General features: G+C 44.5%; 1 protein-coding gene across 1 annotated transcript in view; it reads right to left on the reverse strand.

Moving 5' to 3' along the window:
- Nucleotides 1-303: 303 nt before the first annotated feature.
- LOC126176622 (15-hydroxyprostaglandin dehydrogenase [NAD(+)]-like) overlaps nucleotides 304-17,558 on the reverse strand; it is a 156,900-nt gene continuing 139,645 nt past the window's right edge. The window contains exons 6-7 of the mRNA XM_049923782.1: nucleotides 9,043-9,197; nucleotides 304-490 (exon numbers count right to left, since the gene is read on the reverse strand). Coding sequence (XP_049779739.1) covers nucleotides 373-490; nucleotides 9,043-9,197 — 273 coding nt within the window. The 3' untranslated portion in view covers nucleotides 304-372. The remainder of the gene's footprint in view (nucleotides 491-9,042; nucleotides 9,198-17,558) is intronic.

A 17,558-nucleotide genomic window follows, 5' to 3' on the forward strand; every position in this document is an offset into this window, starting at 1 on the left:
GAACTTAGTTCCCAAGAAGGACAGAGTTTGCCCATCTCTAGTTCTAACGCAAACTGCTCAGAAGTTATGACGATTTTATTTCATACAGTTCAGTAATTGTCACGCTACAAGTCATACAAACCATTTTATTACACTTCAAATTCCTGAACGCTACCTTTTTAGTACAGTAAGCAGCGTCGTAAAACAGTAGCACAAGCTGCTTTAGAGGCTAGGTAACGGGAAACAACGTATGAGAAAATGGAGTCAGTCACATGAAATGAGTTTCTGTAGGAACTGTTAGGTTCACATTTTATTGTACAGGCAAATAAAACATACATCGTAAAGGATGCGTAGAGCGGGCGAGTACAGCGCTAGAGGCGTGGCGGGCGCGCCTCACTTGTGGAGCTGCGGGAAGTGCACCTCGTAGTGGTCTCCCAGGTTCGAGACCCACGCAGAGCCGGACTCGGCGTTCCGGATCACGTGCATCAGGCCCTCCGCGATCTGCTCCGGCCTGCAACACAGCAGTAGCTGCTCTCAACGAGTCACCACAGCTCCCTCCTCACAGCTACATTGCAACATACGAGGTGTATGGTAAACGGTGGCCGATAATGAAGTGTCGGCTTAGTGATGTATAAGGAGGAAGGGAAGTACTGTCAAGATGAGTTTGGAAATGGTTAGTTACCAAGATAAACAGTCTACTTTAATGTCAGAAAGCATCAGAAGGGAGCTCTAGGAACGTTCCTTGTATAACAGGCTCTCTGTTTCCTTGAATAACAAGAGCAGTGCTTCATGGACTACTGCATTCACGACTGTGTGATCAACGATAACTAAGTGCTAACTAAAATGGTCAGTGGATAGTGTGTGTAGTATATCTTATTTTGATATTGTTTCTGTTACGTCTGCCACAGACGGCCCCTGCCAGGCAGACTACACTCAAGACACCCCTGTGTACCATATAACATACACAAGCACTTGCAGGCGCAACCAAAAGGAAAGCAATTCTTCAAAACAAACAGAACTTGCTAGAGACTGATGCGAACCTTTTTCTGCAGAGGTCGCCTCACGGATACAGGAAATGTTGGAGTACTCCGCTGGCCTCCGCCGGCTTTATAAGGCCAGCGCAGCAGCAGTACAGCCTAGGCTGAAGAGCGGCGTAATAAGCTGCTGCCAGCCCGCCCCCTTCAGGGGGAATCGAAACTCAATAAAGGAAAAAAAAAAAAAACAGTACAGCCAGTTCCTCACCGAGCTAGGACCAGCTCCGACGGACCTCACCGACGCTCTTGATGAATGGTCGTCTACAGGTCATTTGTTTTGTGTGTATATAGTGATTTTTCGAGAAGTGTAGTTAGTTTCAATAAACGACATTATACTGAGTGCTCTACAATACCGAGTGTTCTTCAGTTTCGCTAGTAAATTATCAATACACAAGATTTAACGTCACCAGATATACCTGGTGTGTTTCGAAATTTTCTCACTGAAACGGATGTGAGTGACCGTGAGGCACTTGTGATAACAATGATTACCCACTTACCAAAACCAACTCAAGAAGCAGAAAAAAGAGCTGATGTAATGTCTATAAGTGTAGACATTTCTATTGGTGAGTGAGGATGGTGTACTGAACAACATTTCATCAGCATTTACATCCTTAGCAGACTAAGAATATAGCTATTAGGAGTAATATGTTTTTAGGTTGGATAGCACCTATAAGTATGTGTGACAAGAGCAAGCCATTAATGTTTTTCCTCTGTGTCCATCACTCTTGCTACAAACACGTCACAAACTTTAGGACCTAAAGTCGTGGACCACAGTCGTAACTGCAGTTCCGAGTCGACTGTTGTTGCCACTGGGCTGCAGGTCAGGTGTTGAAGGGTGGACACAAAACGGTTAGTCTATGGTGACAGCAGCAGGGTCAGGGATTTTCTCTGCCTCGTGATGACTGGGTGTTGTGTGATGTCCTTAGGTTAGTTAGGTTTAAGTAGTTCTAAGTTCTAGGGGAATGATGACCATAGATGTTAAGTCCCATAGTGCTCAGAGCCATTTGAACCATTTGAACAGCAGCAGTCCGATCGGTGGTGCAGTTACGACTGTGCAGGACACATCAGGTCATAAAGTTTGTGACGTGTTTGTGGGAAGATTGTTATACACAGAGGAAAAACAACCGGTACCCTGATATCTACATATATTAACGTGCCGTATATAAAAATATCAGAACTTACACTCGTTACATACTGTGACAAAAAAAAAAAAATCGCAACACGAAGAAGGAGTTGTGCGAGACAGACGAAAGTTGTTAGGCATGTTTCCACATATGAAAGATGAAATCTATTCATATTTCGCTCCAGTCTCATAAGAGTGGCGCTTTAGTGTCACCATGAGGACGCAAACCAAGTTTGCTTTGAATAAGCTCCGTAACGGGTGTGAACGGTAGTTGCCTTTGAGACTGGACATAGTAAGTTGATGTTCGTCAAGAATCCATTTAAGACGACAAAGACACCATTATCAGCACCTCGCTGAGTTTGAACGAGGTCGCGTAATAGGGCTACGAGAAGCTGGATGTTCCGTCTGCAGAAAGACTTGGCAAGAATATAGCCACTGTGCCTGATTGCTGGCAGCGGTGCTCACAGGAAGGTACAGGGGCAACAAGATCCGGCTCCAGGCGGCCACGTGGTACTGCCGAGAGGGAAGAGTGTCGTGTTTGCAGTGTATGGTTGTGGGGGTTTCGTTTTTGCTTATTCTTCAATTGAGAACAACTGTGTGAGGTGAAATGACAAGTTTAATGTCGCAATATTTCTCACCAGATTACAGCTTTTCACACAGTTTTCAACTCGCCAACATAAAAACAGCGCAATGGATAACGCATCTTGCCAACATCAAAAAGTGAAATAAGTTTATACACAACAATGTTAAATATTAACTCTCTGAAAGAACATTAATCTTAAGCACAATATTATGAAAGTTTCATTCGAAGTTTCTTTACATTAATCCTAAGCACAATAATATGAAAGTTTAATAGGACGTTTCTTTACAAAATTGCTCCTACAGATACGTTATGATGTTGGTCAGTACTACGAAAATCGACCGATTCCGGTTCAAAGTTCGGTAATATTTACGATGACAATCAAGTCTACGGTGGATGGTTTGTCAAGTGACAAATTTGACCTGTTTTGCTGCCCATCATGAACAGCATCCCAGGTGGTGTTTTCCAACAGGATAACACTCGCCTGCATACCACCCAACATGCTCTACAGAATGTCAACATGTTGCCTCGGCCTGCTCGACGACCAGATCTGTCATCAATCGAGCACATGTAGGACATCATCGAACGACAACTCCAGCATTTTCCATCCCTGTATTGACCGACCATGTGCAACAGGCATGGAACTCAGTCCCGCAAACTGACGTCTGAAAGCATGCACATTCCGGCGGTTACACTGGTTATTAATATGTCACCATTCCAGATGTGTAGTGGCTTATCTCGCGTGTACATTAACTTGCGACCATGGAATGTTAATCACTTAAATATATTACCTAGACGAATGTATTCCCGAAAAATTCGTTACTGTACATTTATTATTATTTTTCTGTTCCGAATTTTTTTTTGCAGTATATACACAAGGAATACAGAAAAATTGTCACAGATCGGTGGACAGGGCATCTCTCCAAGTTTCTGTTCGTAACGCGCGCCGTGGCGAGTCAGACCACGAAGACAAATGTCCACTCCGTACTGTCGCACCGAATTACTCCGCACCTGCAGACAGGCGACCCAATGAACAAATTTCCAGAGCGGGCTGCTGCCATATCTACGGCAGCAACGAGTTTAAATAATTACACGCTTGTGTCCTGCCGCCTGTATTGACATTTACCGGTTCTTATTTTGAGCGCCTATAATGTGAGTCAAAAACTTGGAGAGATGCTGTATCCACTGATACGTCTCATTTTTCCGTACGTCTTGTGTATTTTATGCAGTCGTCTTCTGAGCCCCTGGAGGTTCAGCACTGCGTGTACAGGGTGTTACAAAAAGGTACGGCCAAACTTTCAGGAAACATTCCTCATACACAAAGAAAGAAAATATGTTATGTGGACATGTGTCCGGAAACGCTTACTTTCCGTGTTAGAGCTCATTTTATTACTTCTCTTCAAATCACATTAATCATGGAATGGAAACACACAGCAACAGAACGTACCAGCGTGACTTCAAACACTTTGTTACAGGAAATGTTCAAAATGTCCTCCGTTAGCGAGGATACATGCATCCACCCTCCATCGCATGGAATCTCTGATGCGCTGATGCAGCCCTGGAGAATGGCGTATTGTATCACAGCCGTCCACAATACGAGCACGAAGAGTCTCTACATTTGGTACCGGAGTTGCGTAGACAAGAGCTTTCAAATGCCCCCATAAATGGAAGTCAAGAGGGTTGAGGTCAGGAGAGCGCGGAGGCCATGGGATTGGTCCGCCTCTACCAATCCATCGGTCACCGAATCTGTTCTTGAGAAGCGTACGAATACTTCGACTGAAATGTGCAGGAGCTCCATCGTGCATGAACCACATGTTGTGTCGTACTTGTAAAGGCACATGTTCTAGTAGCACAGGTAGAGTATCCCGTATGAAATCATGATAACGTGCACCATTGAGCGTAGGTGGAAGAACATGGGGCCCAATCAAGACATCGCCAACAATGCCTGCCCAAACGTTCACAGAAAATCTGTGTTGATGACGTGATTGCACAATTGCGTGCGGATTCTCGTCAGCCCACACATGTTGATTGTGAAAATTTACAATTTGATCACGTTGGAATCAAGCCTCATCCGTAAAGAGAACATTTGCACTGAAATGAGGATTGATACATTGTTGGACGAACCATTCGCAGAAGTGTACCCGTGGAGGCCAATCAGCTGCTGATAGTGCCTGCACACGCTGTACATGCTACGGAAACAACTGGTTCTCCCGTAGCACTCTCCATACAGTGACGTGGTCAATGTTACCTTGTACAGCAGCAACTTCTGACGCTGACATTAGGGTTATCGTCAACTGCAAGAAGAATTGTCTCGTCCATTGCAGGTGTCCTCGTCGTTCTAGGTCTTCCCCAGTCGCGAGTCATAGGCTGGAACGTACCGTGCTCCCTAAGACGCCGATCAATTGCTTCGAACGTCTTCCTGTCGGGACACCTTCGTTCTGGAAATCTGTCTCGATACAAACGTACCGCGCCACGGCTATTGCCCCGTGCTAATCCATACATCAAATGGGGATCTGCCAACTCCGCATTTGTAAACATTGCACTGACTGCAAAACCACGTTCGTGATGAACACTAATCTAATAATGCTACGTACTGATGTGCTTGATGCTAGTACTGTAGAGCAATGAGTCGCATGTAAACACAAGCACCGAAGTCAACATTACCTTCCTTCAATTAGGCCAACTGGCGGTGAATCGAGGAAGTACAGCACATACTGACGAAACTAAAATGAGCTCTAACATGGAAATTAAGCGTTTCCGGACACATGTCCACAAAACATCTTGTCTTTATTTGTGTGTGAGGAATGTTTCTTGAAAGTTTGGCCGTACCTTTTTGTAACACCCTGTATATGGGTAGGTGTGCATAGGAGCACTGTAGCTCATACTCAGAAGGCTACTTGACCATCCGATGGATCGATATGTGTCAATCAGAACAGTTTATCATTGGAGGAACCTTTCTTGGTATACAAACACTATAAAGAAACTTCTAAGGATACAGCCGTTACTGCACCATATATATATATATATATATATATATATATATATATATATATATATATATATATATATATATGGTGCATGCTATGTGATTTAATGAAGACGGTATCCTTATGGGTAAAATATTCCGGAGGGGAAAAAACCCTCCATTTGGATCTTCGGGTGGTGACTGCTCAGGAGGATGTTGTCATCAGGAAAAACAAAACTAGCTTTCTACGTGTTGGCCCGCATCTCGTGGTCGTGCGGTAGCGTTCTCGCTTCCCACGCCCGGGTTCCCGGGTTCGATTCCCGGCGGGGTCAGGGATTTTCTCTGCCTCGTGATGGCTGGGTGTTGTGCGCTGTCCTTAGGTTAGTTAGGTTTAAGTAGTTCTAAGTTCTAGGGGACTTATGATCACAGCAGTTGAGTCCCATAGTGCTCAGAGCCATTTGAACCATTTTTTTGATCTACGTGTCGAAGCATTTAATGTTAGATCACTTAATCCGGGATGTACAGAATTTAAGACAGACATGAGAAAATTAGATACACTAGTGAAGTGTGGTGCGCGGAGAACAAGATTTCTGTACGGAAGACTACAATCTATTCAACGTATTATCAATTAGAGGTAATGCAGTATTAGATCTAATAATAAATAAGAAAATAGAAATGCGGGTGAGCTACTGTGAAAAGCATAGTGAACGTATTATCACAGCCATGGACACAAAGTAGATACAAAACAGTAGGACAAGTTTATTAGCCCGCTAATCCGCCGGTGATTAAGAGCTTGAAGGAATATACGAGAAAATATAAGAAATTTTTCAGATTTTTAAAAAATACTAAAATTTAATTTTGATGTGAGATTAATTGGGAGTAGGAAAAGGAACAGAAGGAAGAGTGGTAGGAGAATATTAACTGGAAGAAAGGAATAAAAGGAGAAGCAACCTAGTTTAATTTAACGCAGAGCCACATGAAACAAGATTGTGTACGTGTAAGAGGCCTAGACAGAATGGAAAGTTGCGTACAGTTTAATGGTAAAACGAGAGTTCGAAGCCACAGCATAACATTTCAGAAATTTATTGGTTACTGGTTTCAGATTAAAAATGAAGAAATTGTAAGAAGCTAGTAAATTAAAAATGAAGAAATTGTAAGAAGCTAGTAAATTAAAAAGAAGGGACATGGATATGTTGAAGCGAATTGAGGTTCTTGAGAGCTTCGAAGGGAGTATTAGGCAGCAACTGATTGAAACAGGGCGAAGTAATACAACAGAAGATGAATGGGTAGCTCTGAGAGATGAAAGAGTGAAGCCAGCAGAGGATCACATACCCAAAAGAACAAAGCCCAGTAAAAATATATGGATAAGACGAGTTATTGAAATTAACTGACAGAAGGAAAGCGTATAAAAATGCAAGGAATAAAACATGCAAATGGGAATACTGAAGTCTAGAAAATGAGACTGACAGAAAAGCAGCAAAGCTCGAGGAGAAATACAAAGCTGTAGAAGAGACTATGAGGCGATATTACCTATAGGAAAACTAAAGATATTTCAGTAGGAAAGGGAAGAAGCTATATGAACATCAAGAGCTAGATAATAAGACAGTGGCCAAACAAGACATGGTCGAAAGAAGGATAAAGATACCCGAAGATGATATTATGGAAACAGAAGAGGAAGTAGATGAACATAAAATAAGAGAAGCGATACTGCGAGAAGAATTTGATATCGCATTGGGTAACATATGTTATCCTTGGATAACACATGAGATATTGAACTGAATTGACAGAGCACGGAACCACACAAGTCGAAATAAGAAAAAAATTCGTCAATATACTGGGATAGTTGGGGCAATATAGCATGACAAACCTATTCCAAGTGCTGTGCAAGATACATAAGTAAGGCGCAATAACGTCAGAGCTAAAGAACAATGTAATAATTCAATTTTGCTGGAAGTTAGGTGCTTACAGGTTTGAATATCACCAAACCGTCAGTTTATTAAGTCATAGCTGCCAAATACTAACACAGATTAATTACAGAAGATTGGTAGACGCTGACGTTGAGGAAGATCAGTTTGTATTACGGAGAAATGCAGGAACACGTGATGCAATGTGACTATGAGCTACCAGAATATAAACTGAAGAAAGGGAGACCTATGTTTATAGTATTTGTGGGTTCAGAGAAAGTATTTGAAATTCTCAACGTAGAAGGGTTATCAACGAAATTTATAAAAGAGTAAATAAATGTAGTTGAATTAAATCAGGCGACATTTGAAGTAGCAGATAACTTTTGTTAGGGAGGATATAAAATGGAGTCTGTCAGTAATAAGAAAAGCTTTTATCAAAAAAGAGAGATTTGCTCATATCACATAGAAATTTAAGGGTTAGAAAGTATTATCAAGTGTTCTTTTTTGGAATTTAGCCTTGTAGAGAAGTATAATGTGGACGGTAAACAGTTCAGACAAGAAGAAAGTGGAAGCTATTGAAATGTGGTACTGCAGAAGACTGGTGAATATTAGATGGGTGGATCGAATAACTGATGGGAAGATACTGAACTGAGCTGGAAGAAAAGAAATTTGTGGCAAACTTGAGTAAAAAAAGGGATTGGTTGGTAGGAATTCTGAGGCATCAAGAAATCGTCGATTCATTTGGTAATGAAGGGACGTTAGATGTTAAGCTGTAGAGGTAAAATTGCAGAGGCAGGTTGAGGCTTGACTTCTTGGTCACCATGCACTGTTGCTGGATTTGGGCAGCTTACTCACTCTTAAGTGCCAAAGATACCGAAGGTGTTACTGAAGAGGTGGAGAATATGATAGAAAAGGCTATAGATATGGAGATGATGGAGATGGTGATGATGATGTAGATCGACTAAGTGATGGAGAAAGCGATGGAGAAAGTGATGGAGAAGGTGACAGAGAAAGTGACGGGCGAGCTTACGAGGGAGCTTACGGGGGAGGTGACACAGACCATGACGGAGATGGTGGTAGAGATATTACAGCACTATGAAAGTGGTCACTGTGCGTTTTGCTGTATGTGCCAGCAAGCTCACTTGTAAATGCCAAAGTTGTCAGCAACGTTCGGGAGATAATGGGGAAGGTGATGGAGATGGAGAAGATGATGGTGATTGGGATGGGGACGTAGATGTAGATGATGAGGGAGACCGTACAGCATTATGAAAGAGGCCACTGCCCATTCTGATAGATGATGGCACCAGGCTCATTTCTACATGCTGAAAGTGTCGATGTCATTTTGGATGAGATAGTTCATAATGAAGAAGATGATGGAGGTGGAGAAGGTGATGGAGATGAATATGATGGAGAAAGTAGCTACCGTGTGATGTGTTGGACGTGGGCATCAGACTCACTTGTTCATGCCGAAGGTGTCGATGGCGTTCTGGAGGTCGCCGGCGAGCTGCGGGTGCAGCAGGTAGTGCTTGGCGTCGTTGAGCAGTGGCGTGTCGGTGGCCCCAGGACACAGCGCCACCACCTTCACGCCTGTGCGCTCCACGTTCACCGGCATCTGAAACACCACGTCACTCCAGTCACTACGGCACCGTACCAGCTGTACGGAAAATAATAGACATAAATCTCCGATTAACAATACAGGGATTTGATGAAAATACAAAAAAACCGCGTGAAATTCTCGCTTGAACACAAATGCAGATACGGCCCAAGCCTGCGGGTCCTGCTGTTGTATTTGACCACGAACGGCGCATATGCTATGTCTTCAGTACACTGCAAGTGTCAATCGTTCTCAAAAGAATGTTGCGTATAGTTGTGAGTGCACTATGTCGGAGCCAAGCGAATGCCACCGTGGGCAAATTGTTGGCACTTGTGTGGTGGGTGCTTGCATAACCAAGGTTTTGTAACTGCGACTGGGACGGTCGCGGAGTTGAAATGAGGGAAAGCGCAGTGGGACTCGCGGAGAGGCCCGCGGACAACAACACAACAGGAGAGGACGAACACGACCAATGAAGGACAGAACGAACAACAGAGTCACAAGGAAACCTAACAAACACGTCCACTTGTACACAGAACAAGAAAGTTGGTAAGCTGTCTAACGCGAGGCGATGTGTCCACAGACGTACGCCAGATTAGACTGGCTGGCTGAGCTTTTTTTTTTTCTTTATTGTTATTTTAAAACCCGTACAACAGGCAGGCTGTCAGCAGCACTCTACGCTGCTCTTCAGCCATAGAATACACAATGAGAAAAAACAGGGAGAAGACACATAAGTTACAGAACGGTGGGCAATAAAACAGTAGACACATAAAGACAAACACGGAGCCGTTCACACTCGACGATAATCCACACTGCAAACTGTTGATACGACGCACAAACACTGAAGATGACGATGGCACTGGTGAACGATGGAGTGTGACGGTGAACACTGAACACTAAACACGACGACACACGCGAGACACTGATGGCGGTGATCTCCGGCGCGCGATGTCCACTGAGCGTGTGCAAGTCCGGGGACCTGCCAGGAGGGGAACAAGGGTGAGGTGGGGGAGAGGGGAGAACAAGGATGCCAATGGCTGAGGATATTGGGGCAGGAGGAGAGGGACAGGGGAGGGGAAGCCCGGGGGAGGAGTGGGGAGAAATGGAGGAGGGAGGGAAGAGGGAGAGAAGGGAGGGAGGGTGCCCAGAGGAGCAAACACAGGAGAAGGGTGGGAGGATCAAAGTTGGTAGGAGGGGTAGATGGAGGGGAGGAGGGCATCATCAGGGAGAGGGAGCTGGCGGAAGCCACCTTGGGAGAGGGTAAGGAGGGTGGAGAGATGGTGACCAGGGGGGACGGGGGAATACAGGCGCGGCAGTGGGCGGGGATGGGAGAGGATCGGGGAGACTAGCGGGTGAGGAGGATCGAGTTTACGGGAGGTGTACAGGATCCGTAACCTTTCAAGGAAAAGGAGGAGTTGGGGGAAGGGGATGAGATCGTACAGGATCCGCGTGGGGGAGGGGAGACGGATGTGATAGGCGAGGCGGAGAGCATGGCGTTTAAGGATTTGGAGGGATTTATAAAATGTAGGGGGGGGGGGGCGGAGATCCAATCCGGATGGGCGTAACAAAGGATAGGGCGGATGAGGGATTTATAGGTGTGGAGGATGGTGGAGGGGTCCAGACCCCACGTACGGCCGGAGAGGAGCTTGAGGAGACTGAGTCGGCAGCGTGCCTTGGTTTGGATTGTCCGGAGGTGGGGAGTCCAGGAGAGGCGACGGTCGAGGGTGACGCCAAGGTACTTAAGGGTGGGAGTGAGGGCGATAGGACGGCCATAGATGGTGAGATAGAAATCAAGGAGGCGGAAGGAAGGGGTGGTTTTGCCTACAATGAGCTGGCTGAGCGAGACGCAGGCGCTTAAGTAGTCTATCGGGGCCGCCGCTATTGGCCGCTGGAGCCACGTGTTCCACTGTGGCGCCCTCACACTAAAAGCGGGCCAGGAGGCGCGCGCCGCCACAGCTTACGGCGCGATGGTGCAGAGACCTCTAGGGGTCTTCGACGTCCATGACGTCTGGCGGGGATTCAAATTCCGCGGCGCGCGGTACCAGACAAGGGAGCCAAAATGTTTGGTGTTTCAAGAGACACAGTACCAAAGATTTATACCGCATTTAAGGAAAATCGAAAAACATCATCCGCTATGTCACAAAGCGGACTTGAATATATGTGAACTGATCGTGACAAACGGTCTTTGACGAAAATTGTAAAGAAGAGAGACAGATGACAGCTGCAAAAGTTACTGCAGAACTGAATGTCACAATTGTGAACCCTCTCCGCCTCAAAACAACACGAAGGGAACTTCATATACAGAGAATTGAGGGCGGGATGGAATTCCAAAAACACTCATTAGTGACACAAATGGCCGTACTTTGAAAACGTAGTAGGCCAGCCGTAATACATGGATTATGGAACAATGGAAGAAGTCATTCGGTCATATGAGTCTTGTTCCACAGTATTTGCAACTTCTGGTCGCGTTCACGTCCCAAGAATGAAACATGACAGAGGTTTGGTGGTGGTTTTGAGCAGCCGTATATTCCATAGGCCCCACGTTTACTCTGCAAAGTTGCATTACTGCCAAGGATTATGTGACCATTTTGGTTGATAAGGTCCATCCCACGGTACAGTGTCTGTTCCCCAGTGGTGACACTGTGTTCCTAGACAAGTCCCCTATTTTACACAGCTCGCATAGTCCAGGACTGTTTTTGTGAGGGCAACAAAGATGAATTCCCATATCTCCCCTGACAACCACAGTCACCAGATCTCAACATCGTTGAACTTTTGTGGCCTGTTTTGGATAGAAAGGAGCTTGATCATTATCCACCTCCGTAATCGTTATTTGCAGTAACAAAGATGTAAGATTCCCTTGAAAACCATACAGGACCTGTATTAACCCATTCCGAGACGACGGGGTGTATATCTGAATGCCATCGTGTTTCCTAACCTTATTAGGTTTGGTAATGTGTTGTGGTTTTGATGTTTTTGTCGAACCCCTGTACTTGTGTACAGCATGTGTAAGTAGGCTGTTTAGGTTTTTATGTTGGTAACGCCACGTAGCGCTCTATATGAAACTCACTGACTGTGGCTGATTTGCATTGTTGGAATATTTGCTATTGTAGTGTTGGGCAGTTGGATGTGAACAGAGCGTAGCGTTGCGCAATTGGAGATGCCGGTGGTGGATGTGGGGAGAGAGACAGCAGTGGTGGATATGGGGGGAGAGATAGCAGAGTTTTGAGAGCGGACGATCAGGACGTGTGTCCGCCAGAAAAAGGAAATTTGTAAGACTGGATGTCATGAAATGATATGGATATTATGACTTTTGAACACTATTAAGGTAAATACATTGTTTGTTCTCCATCAAACTCTTTCGTTTGCTAACTATGCCTATCAGCAGTTAGTGCCTTCAGTAGTTAGAATCTTTTATTTAGCTGGCAGTATTGGCGCTCGCTGTATTGCAGTAGTTCGAGTAACGAAGATTTTTGTGAGGTAACTGATTCATAAAAGGTATATATTATTGTTAGTCAGGGCCATTCTTTTGTAGGGATTATTGAAAGTCAGATTGCGTTGCGCTAATAATATTGTGTGTCAGTTTAGTGTTGATCAGAATAAGTAAAGAGAGAAATGTCTGAGTACGTTCAGTTTTGCTCCGATGTTTGAAAATTAAATAACGTAAGAGGTTTTATCAGCACAGTAATTAATAATTTTCCAAAGGGGACGTTTCACATACGTTATTAGGCTTTCACGTGTGACATATCATTTCAAGCAACAAGTCATTATAGTGGCCATTAGTTGCACTTTGTAACCGTCCAGCTGAATCTATTTATTCTCCCTGTAGCAGGAAATTAGAGGAGAACAAGCGGGTAAATTTCTTCTATTAATCAGTTTCATGTTGCTGGCTGTCTCAGAACCACTGAGCCATCGCCCAGGTCCGAGTACCTGGAAAACTAAGTGGATGCGACAGAAGTGGAGAAGAGAGGCCGCACGGAGCGCGATGGGGCGCACACTCGGATGCGATTTCGGAAGGGACAGTTAATACTATACTGTAAGTGAATCAGCCATTGCTTTATATCCGAATTGGACCGTCGGTTTTGTTAGCGCCAGGCCGGGTATTGTTTGATTCACTTCTCCACATAGCGAAGTTAAGAGTGGAGCGAGACAGTATTGTAGCATGTCCCCGATGTTATTCAATCTGCACATGGAGTAGTAAAGGATCAGTAAAGGAAACCAAAGAAAAATTTGGCGAAGAAATTAAATTTCAGGGAGAAGAAATAAGAGCTTTGAGGTTTACCGATGATATTGTAATTCTGTCAGAGGCAGCAAAGAACTCGGAAGAGCAGTTGAACGGAATGGAGAATAAGATGAACGCTAACAAAATGTGTTAGAATTAAATCAGGCGATGCTGATGGAATTAAGTTAGGAAATGAGACGCTGAAGGTACTAGATGTGTTTTGCTGTTTGGGCAATAAAATAATTAATGATGGGCGAAGTAGAGATGATATAAAATGTAGACTGGCAATGGAAAGAAAAGCGTTTCTGAATATGAAAACTTGTTGACATTGAACGTACGAAATGCACCTGTTATGAAATTTTTTTATGAGGACATTTGTCTGGAGTGTAGTCTTGACATGTAACGTGAACGATAAACAAATCAGTCAAGAAGAGAGTAGAAGCTTTTGAAATGTGGTGCTATGGAAGACTGCTGAAGATTAGAGGGGTAGTGGATGAAACTAACGAGGAGGTACTCAACAGAACTGGGAAGAAACGATATTTGAGGCACACAGAAAGGATAGGTTTATAGGTCACATTCTGAGACATCAAGGGATCAGCAGTTTAGCAGTCGAGGGAAGGGTGAGAATAAAAATTGTAGAGGAAGGTCACGAGATGAATACAATAATTAGGTTCAAAAGGATGTAGGTTGCAGCTGTTATTCGGAGACGTAGTGGCTTGTACAGGACAAAGTAGCATGTAGAGCTGCATCTAGCCAGCCTTCGTACTAAAGACCATAGCAACACAAACATGCTTAAGTTTACATAAGACAGCGAGCGACACGTTGTGTCTGAAAATTTGAAAGAGAAAATTTCAAGTGTTTATTGTTTACCAACCCCACAAATGTGTGTCTTTGTCTGTCTCTGTGTGTGTGTGTGTGTGTGTGTGTGTGTGTGTGTGTGTGTGTGTGTGTGTTTGCGTGCACGCGAGTGCGTCATGAAATGCTATTAACAGATGCGAAATGAGTATTTACAAGAGTTTTATTTTATAAAAGTGCAGCAAAGTTTTTAACGAAAAATCATTGTATACAATCTAGGGCAGTTGTTTATTCCTTGGAATTTCGAAGAAACTTGGAACAATAGCGAAACATTATAACTCACAATCAGATGAACATTCAGGACCCCAGCAATGTATATTTCGCTGGTAAAAATATTTTTCCCAGGAGATTTTTAACCAGGTCCTTTAAAAGCGATTGTTCACCCAACCTGGATGGCACAGAAACAATTGATGCATTACATCAGCGATTTGGATAAAGGCTATATCAATTCTAGTGAGACAGACGTAGGAAGCTGCCAGGACTTCGCGAAAGACAGACAACACATGGCGCTAGCTGTGTGCTCTCAGAGTGTTTCGCGGCGGAGAACATTGTCGTAGTCCCATAGCTCATAATATTTCCACAGCTATCTGTTTATTTATTTAATCGCTACTATTTACTCTGATATTCATTGTCGAGTCCTCATGCTTGTTGAAACAACACGCTGTTATCTTATTGTCTGTCTCATACAGGGTGTTGTTGCTAAATGGGGGTGAACTGCAGTAAACTACGCATGAGAGGATGATGAATAAAAAAAGGTCTTATTGACATGTGACTGGAAATATGTTGCAAATAAGGTACACCGACTTGAAGCAGGAAATAAAAGATCTTTGACAGTGAAGGTTTCAGTGACTGAAAGCACACATCAGAAGACACTTGGCTGTCTGTACTAGTGTTCTAGATTCACTCCTAAGAGAGTAGCAATGTCGTCCACAACAGCCACTATGTGTATCCCTGGCACCGCCTGCAGGCCTCGTTACGTACAAACTTGCCTCTGCACCATACATACCACGCACGCCTTCTTGACTGTGGAGCTAAAACTTTAATACAGTAGGACAGACAGAACATTGTCAATCGCCTGGAATGTTCTTATACAATTTCAATCACTGACACCTAGCCTGTCAAATATCTCTTACATTCAGGTGGGCGTGCCTACCTTGGAACGCATTTCCGACCATACGTCCAGATGACCTTTTTTTTTACTCCTCATCCTGTCGGGATTTAGCAAAATCACCCGGAACAGGAGCCAGACCACACGTAACACGTGTTTGCTCACTGATCAACGGACGCTTATCTCAAAGTTGAGTATACAGAGTATACACTTGCAAGTAATCTCCTCGCGACCGGCTCGTCGGCCACACGGACAAAAGACTGGCGCGAAGATTCCTCCTGAGCATTGCTTGCGAGTGCGTAGGCGCTTCTCAGCGCGTATCAGCATCGTCTTCAGTAGCCCCGAGCGCTCCTTTCTGTTCACCGGATGAACCGATGACATCTTTGTTGATCCATTATGGACTGTGGGGCAACGGCTGACATGTATTTCTTGAAACAATAATTTATCAACAGCCGTATGTATTGTAGAAATTTATTTTGTGATCTTCTTATATGCGACCAGTTTCGTCATTACATTGATGCCATCTTGAGACCCAACACGTCATAGTCGTAATACCGCTATACACGGAAGGAGCCATATAACTGGATCCGTGAATCAAATCGCTATGCAACAGCTCTTGTTGGCCGGGCGACACTCGCCTGTATAGCGGTTTTACAACCATGACGTGTTGGGCCTGAAGATGGCATCAATGTAATGACGAAACTGGTTGCATATAAGAAGTTCATAAAATAAATTTCTACAATACTTACGGCTGTTGATAAATTATTGTATCAAGGAACCGATAATAGGTGGCCCGCGTGGAACGCAAACAACATTTACACGTGCAAGCAACGAACTCGCGAGAGACTTAAGAGCCGCTCGATTTGCAAATAGGGCTGCTGAAAATACATAGATATATCGATATATTCTCCATAAAATATAGGTATACATCGGCGCTACTTCTTCCCGATATATACACTACTGGCCATTAAAATTGCTACACCAAGAAGAAATGCAGATGATAAAAGGGTATTCATTGGATAAACATATTATACTAGAACTGACACGTGATTACATTTTCACGCAGTTTGGGTGCATAGATCCTGAGAAATCAGTACCCACAGCAACCACCTCTGGCCGTAATAACTGCCTTGATACGCACGGGCATTGAGTCAAACAGAGCTTGGATGGCGTGTACAGGTACAGCTGCCCATGCAGCTTCAACACGATACCACAGTTCATCAAGAGTAGTGGCTGGCATATTATGACGAGCCAGTTGCTCGGCCACCATTGACCGGACGTTTTCAATTGGTGAGAGATCTGGAGAATGTGCTGGCCAGGGCAGCAGTCGAACATTTTCTGTATCCAGAAAGGCCCGTACAGGACCTGCAATATGCGGTCGTGCAATATCCTGCTGAAATGTAGGGTTTCGCAGGGATCGAATGAAGGGTAGAGACACGGGTCGTAACACATCTGAAATGTAACGTCCACTGTTCAAAGTGCCGTCAATGCGAACAAGAGGTGCCCGAGACGTGTAACCAATGGCACCCAATACCATCACGCCGGGTGATACGCCAGTGTGGCGATGACGAATACACGCTCCCAATGTGCGTTCACCGCAATGTTGCCACACACGGATGCGACCATCATGATGCTGTAAACAGAGCCTGGATTCTTCCGAAAAAATGACATTTTGCCACTCGTGCACTCAGGTTCGTCGTTGAGTACACCATCGCAGGCGCTCCTGTCTGTGACGCAGCGTCAATGGTAACCGCAGCCATGGTCTCCGAGCTGATTATCCATGCTGCTGCAGACGTCGTCGAACTATTCGTGCAGATGGTTGTTGTCTTGCAAACGTCCCCATCTGTTGACGCAGGGATCGAGACGTGGCTGCACGATCCGTTACAGCCATGCGGATAAGATGCCTGTCATCTCGACTGCTAGTGATACGAGGTCGTTGGGATTCAGCACGGCGTTCCGTGTTACCCTCCTGAACCCACCGATTCCATATTCTGCTAACAGTCATTGGATCTCGAGCAACGCGAGCAGCAATGTCGCGATACGATACACCGCAATTGCGATAGGCTACAATCTGACCTTTATCAAAGTCGGAAACGTGATGGTACGCATTTCTCCTTGTTTCATGAGGCATCACAACAACGTTTCACCAGGCAACGCCGGTCAAGTGCTGATTGTGTATGAGAAATTGGTCGGAAACTTT

This window comes from Schistocerca cancellata, chromosome 3 (genome assembly GCF_023864275.1).
Source record: "Schistocerca cancellata isolate TAMUIC-IGC-003103 chromosome 3, iqSchCanc2.1, whole genome shotgun sequence".
Taxonomy (NCBI): Eukaryota; Metazoa; Arthropoda; class Insecta; order Orthoptera; family Acrididae; genus Schistocerca; species Schistocerca cancellata.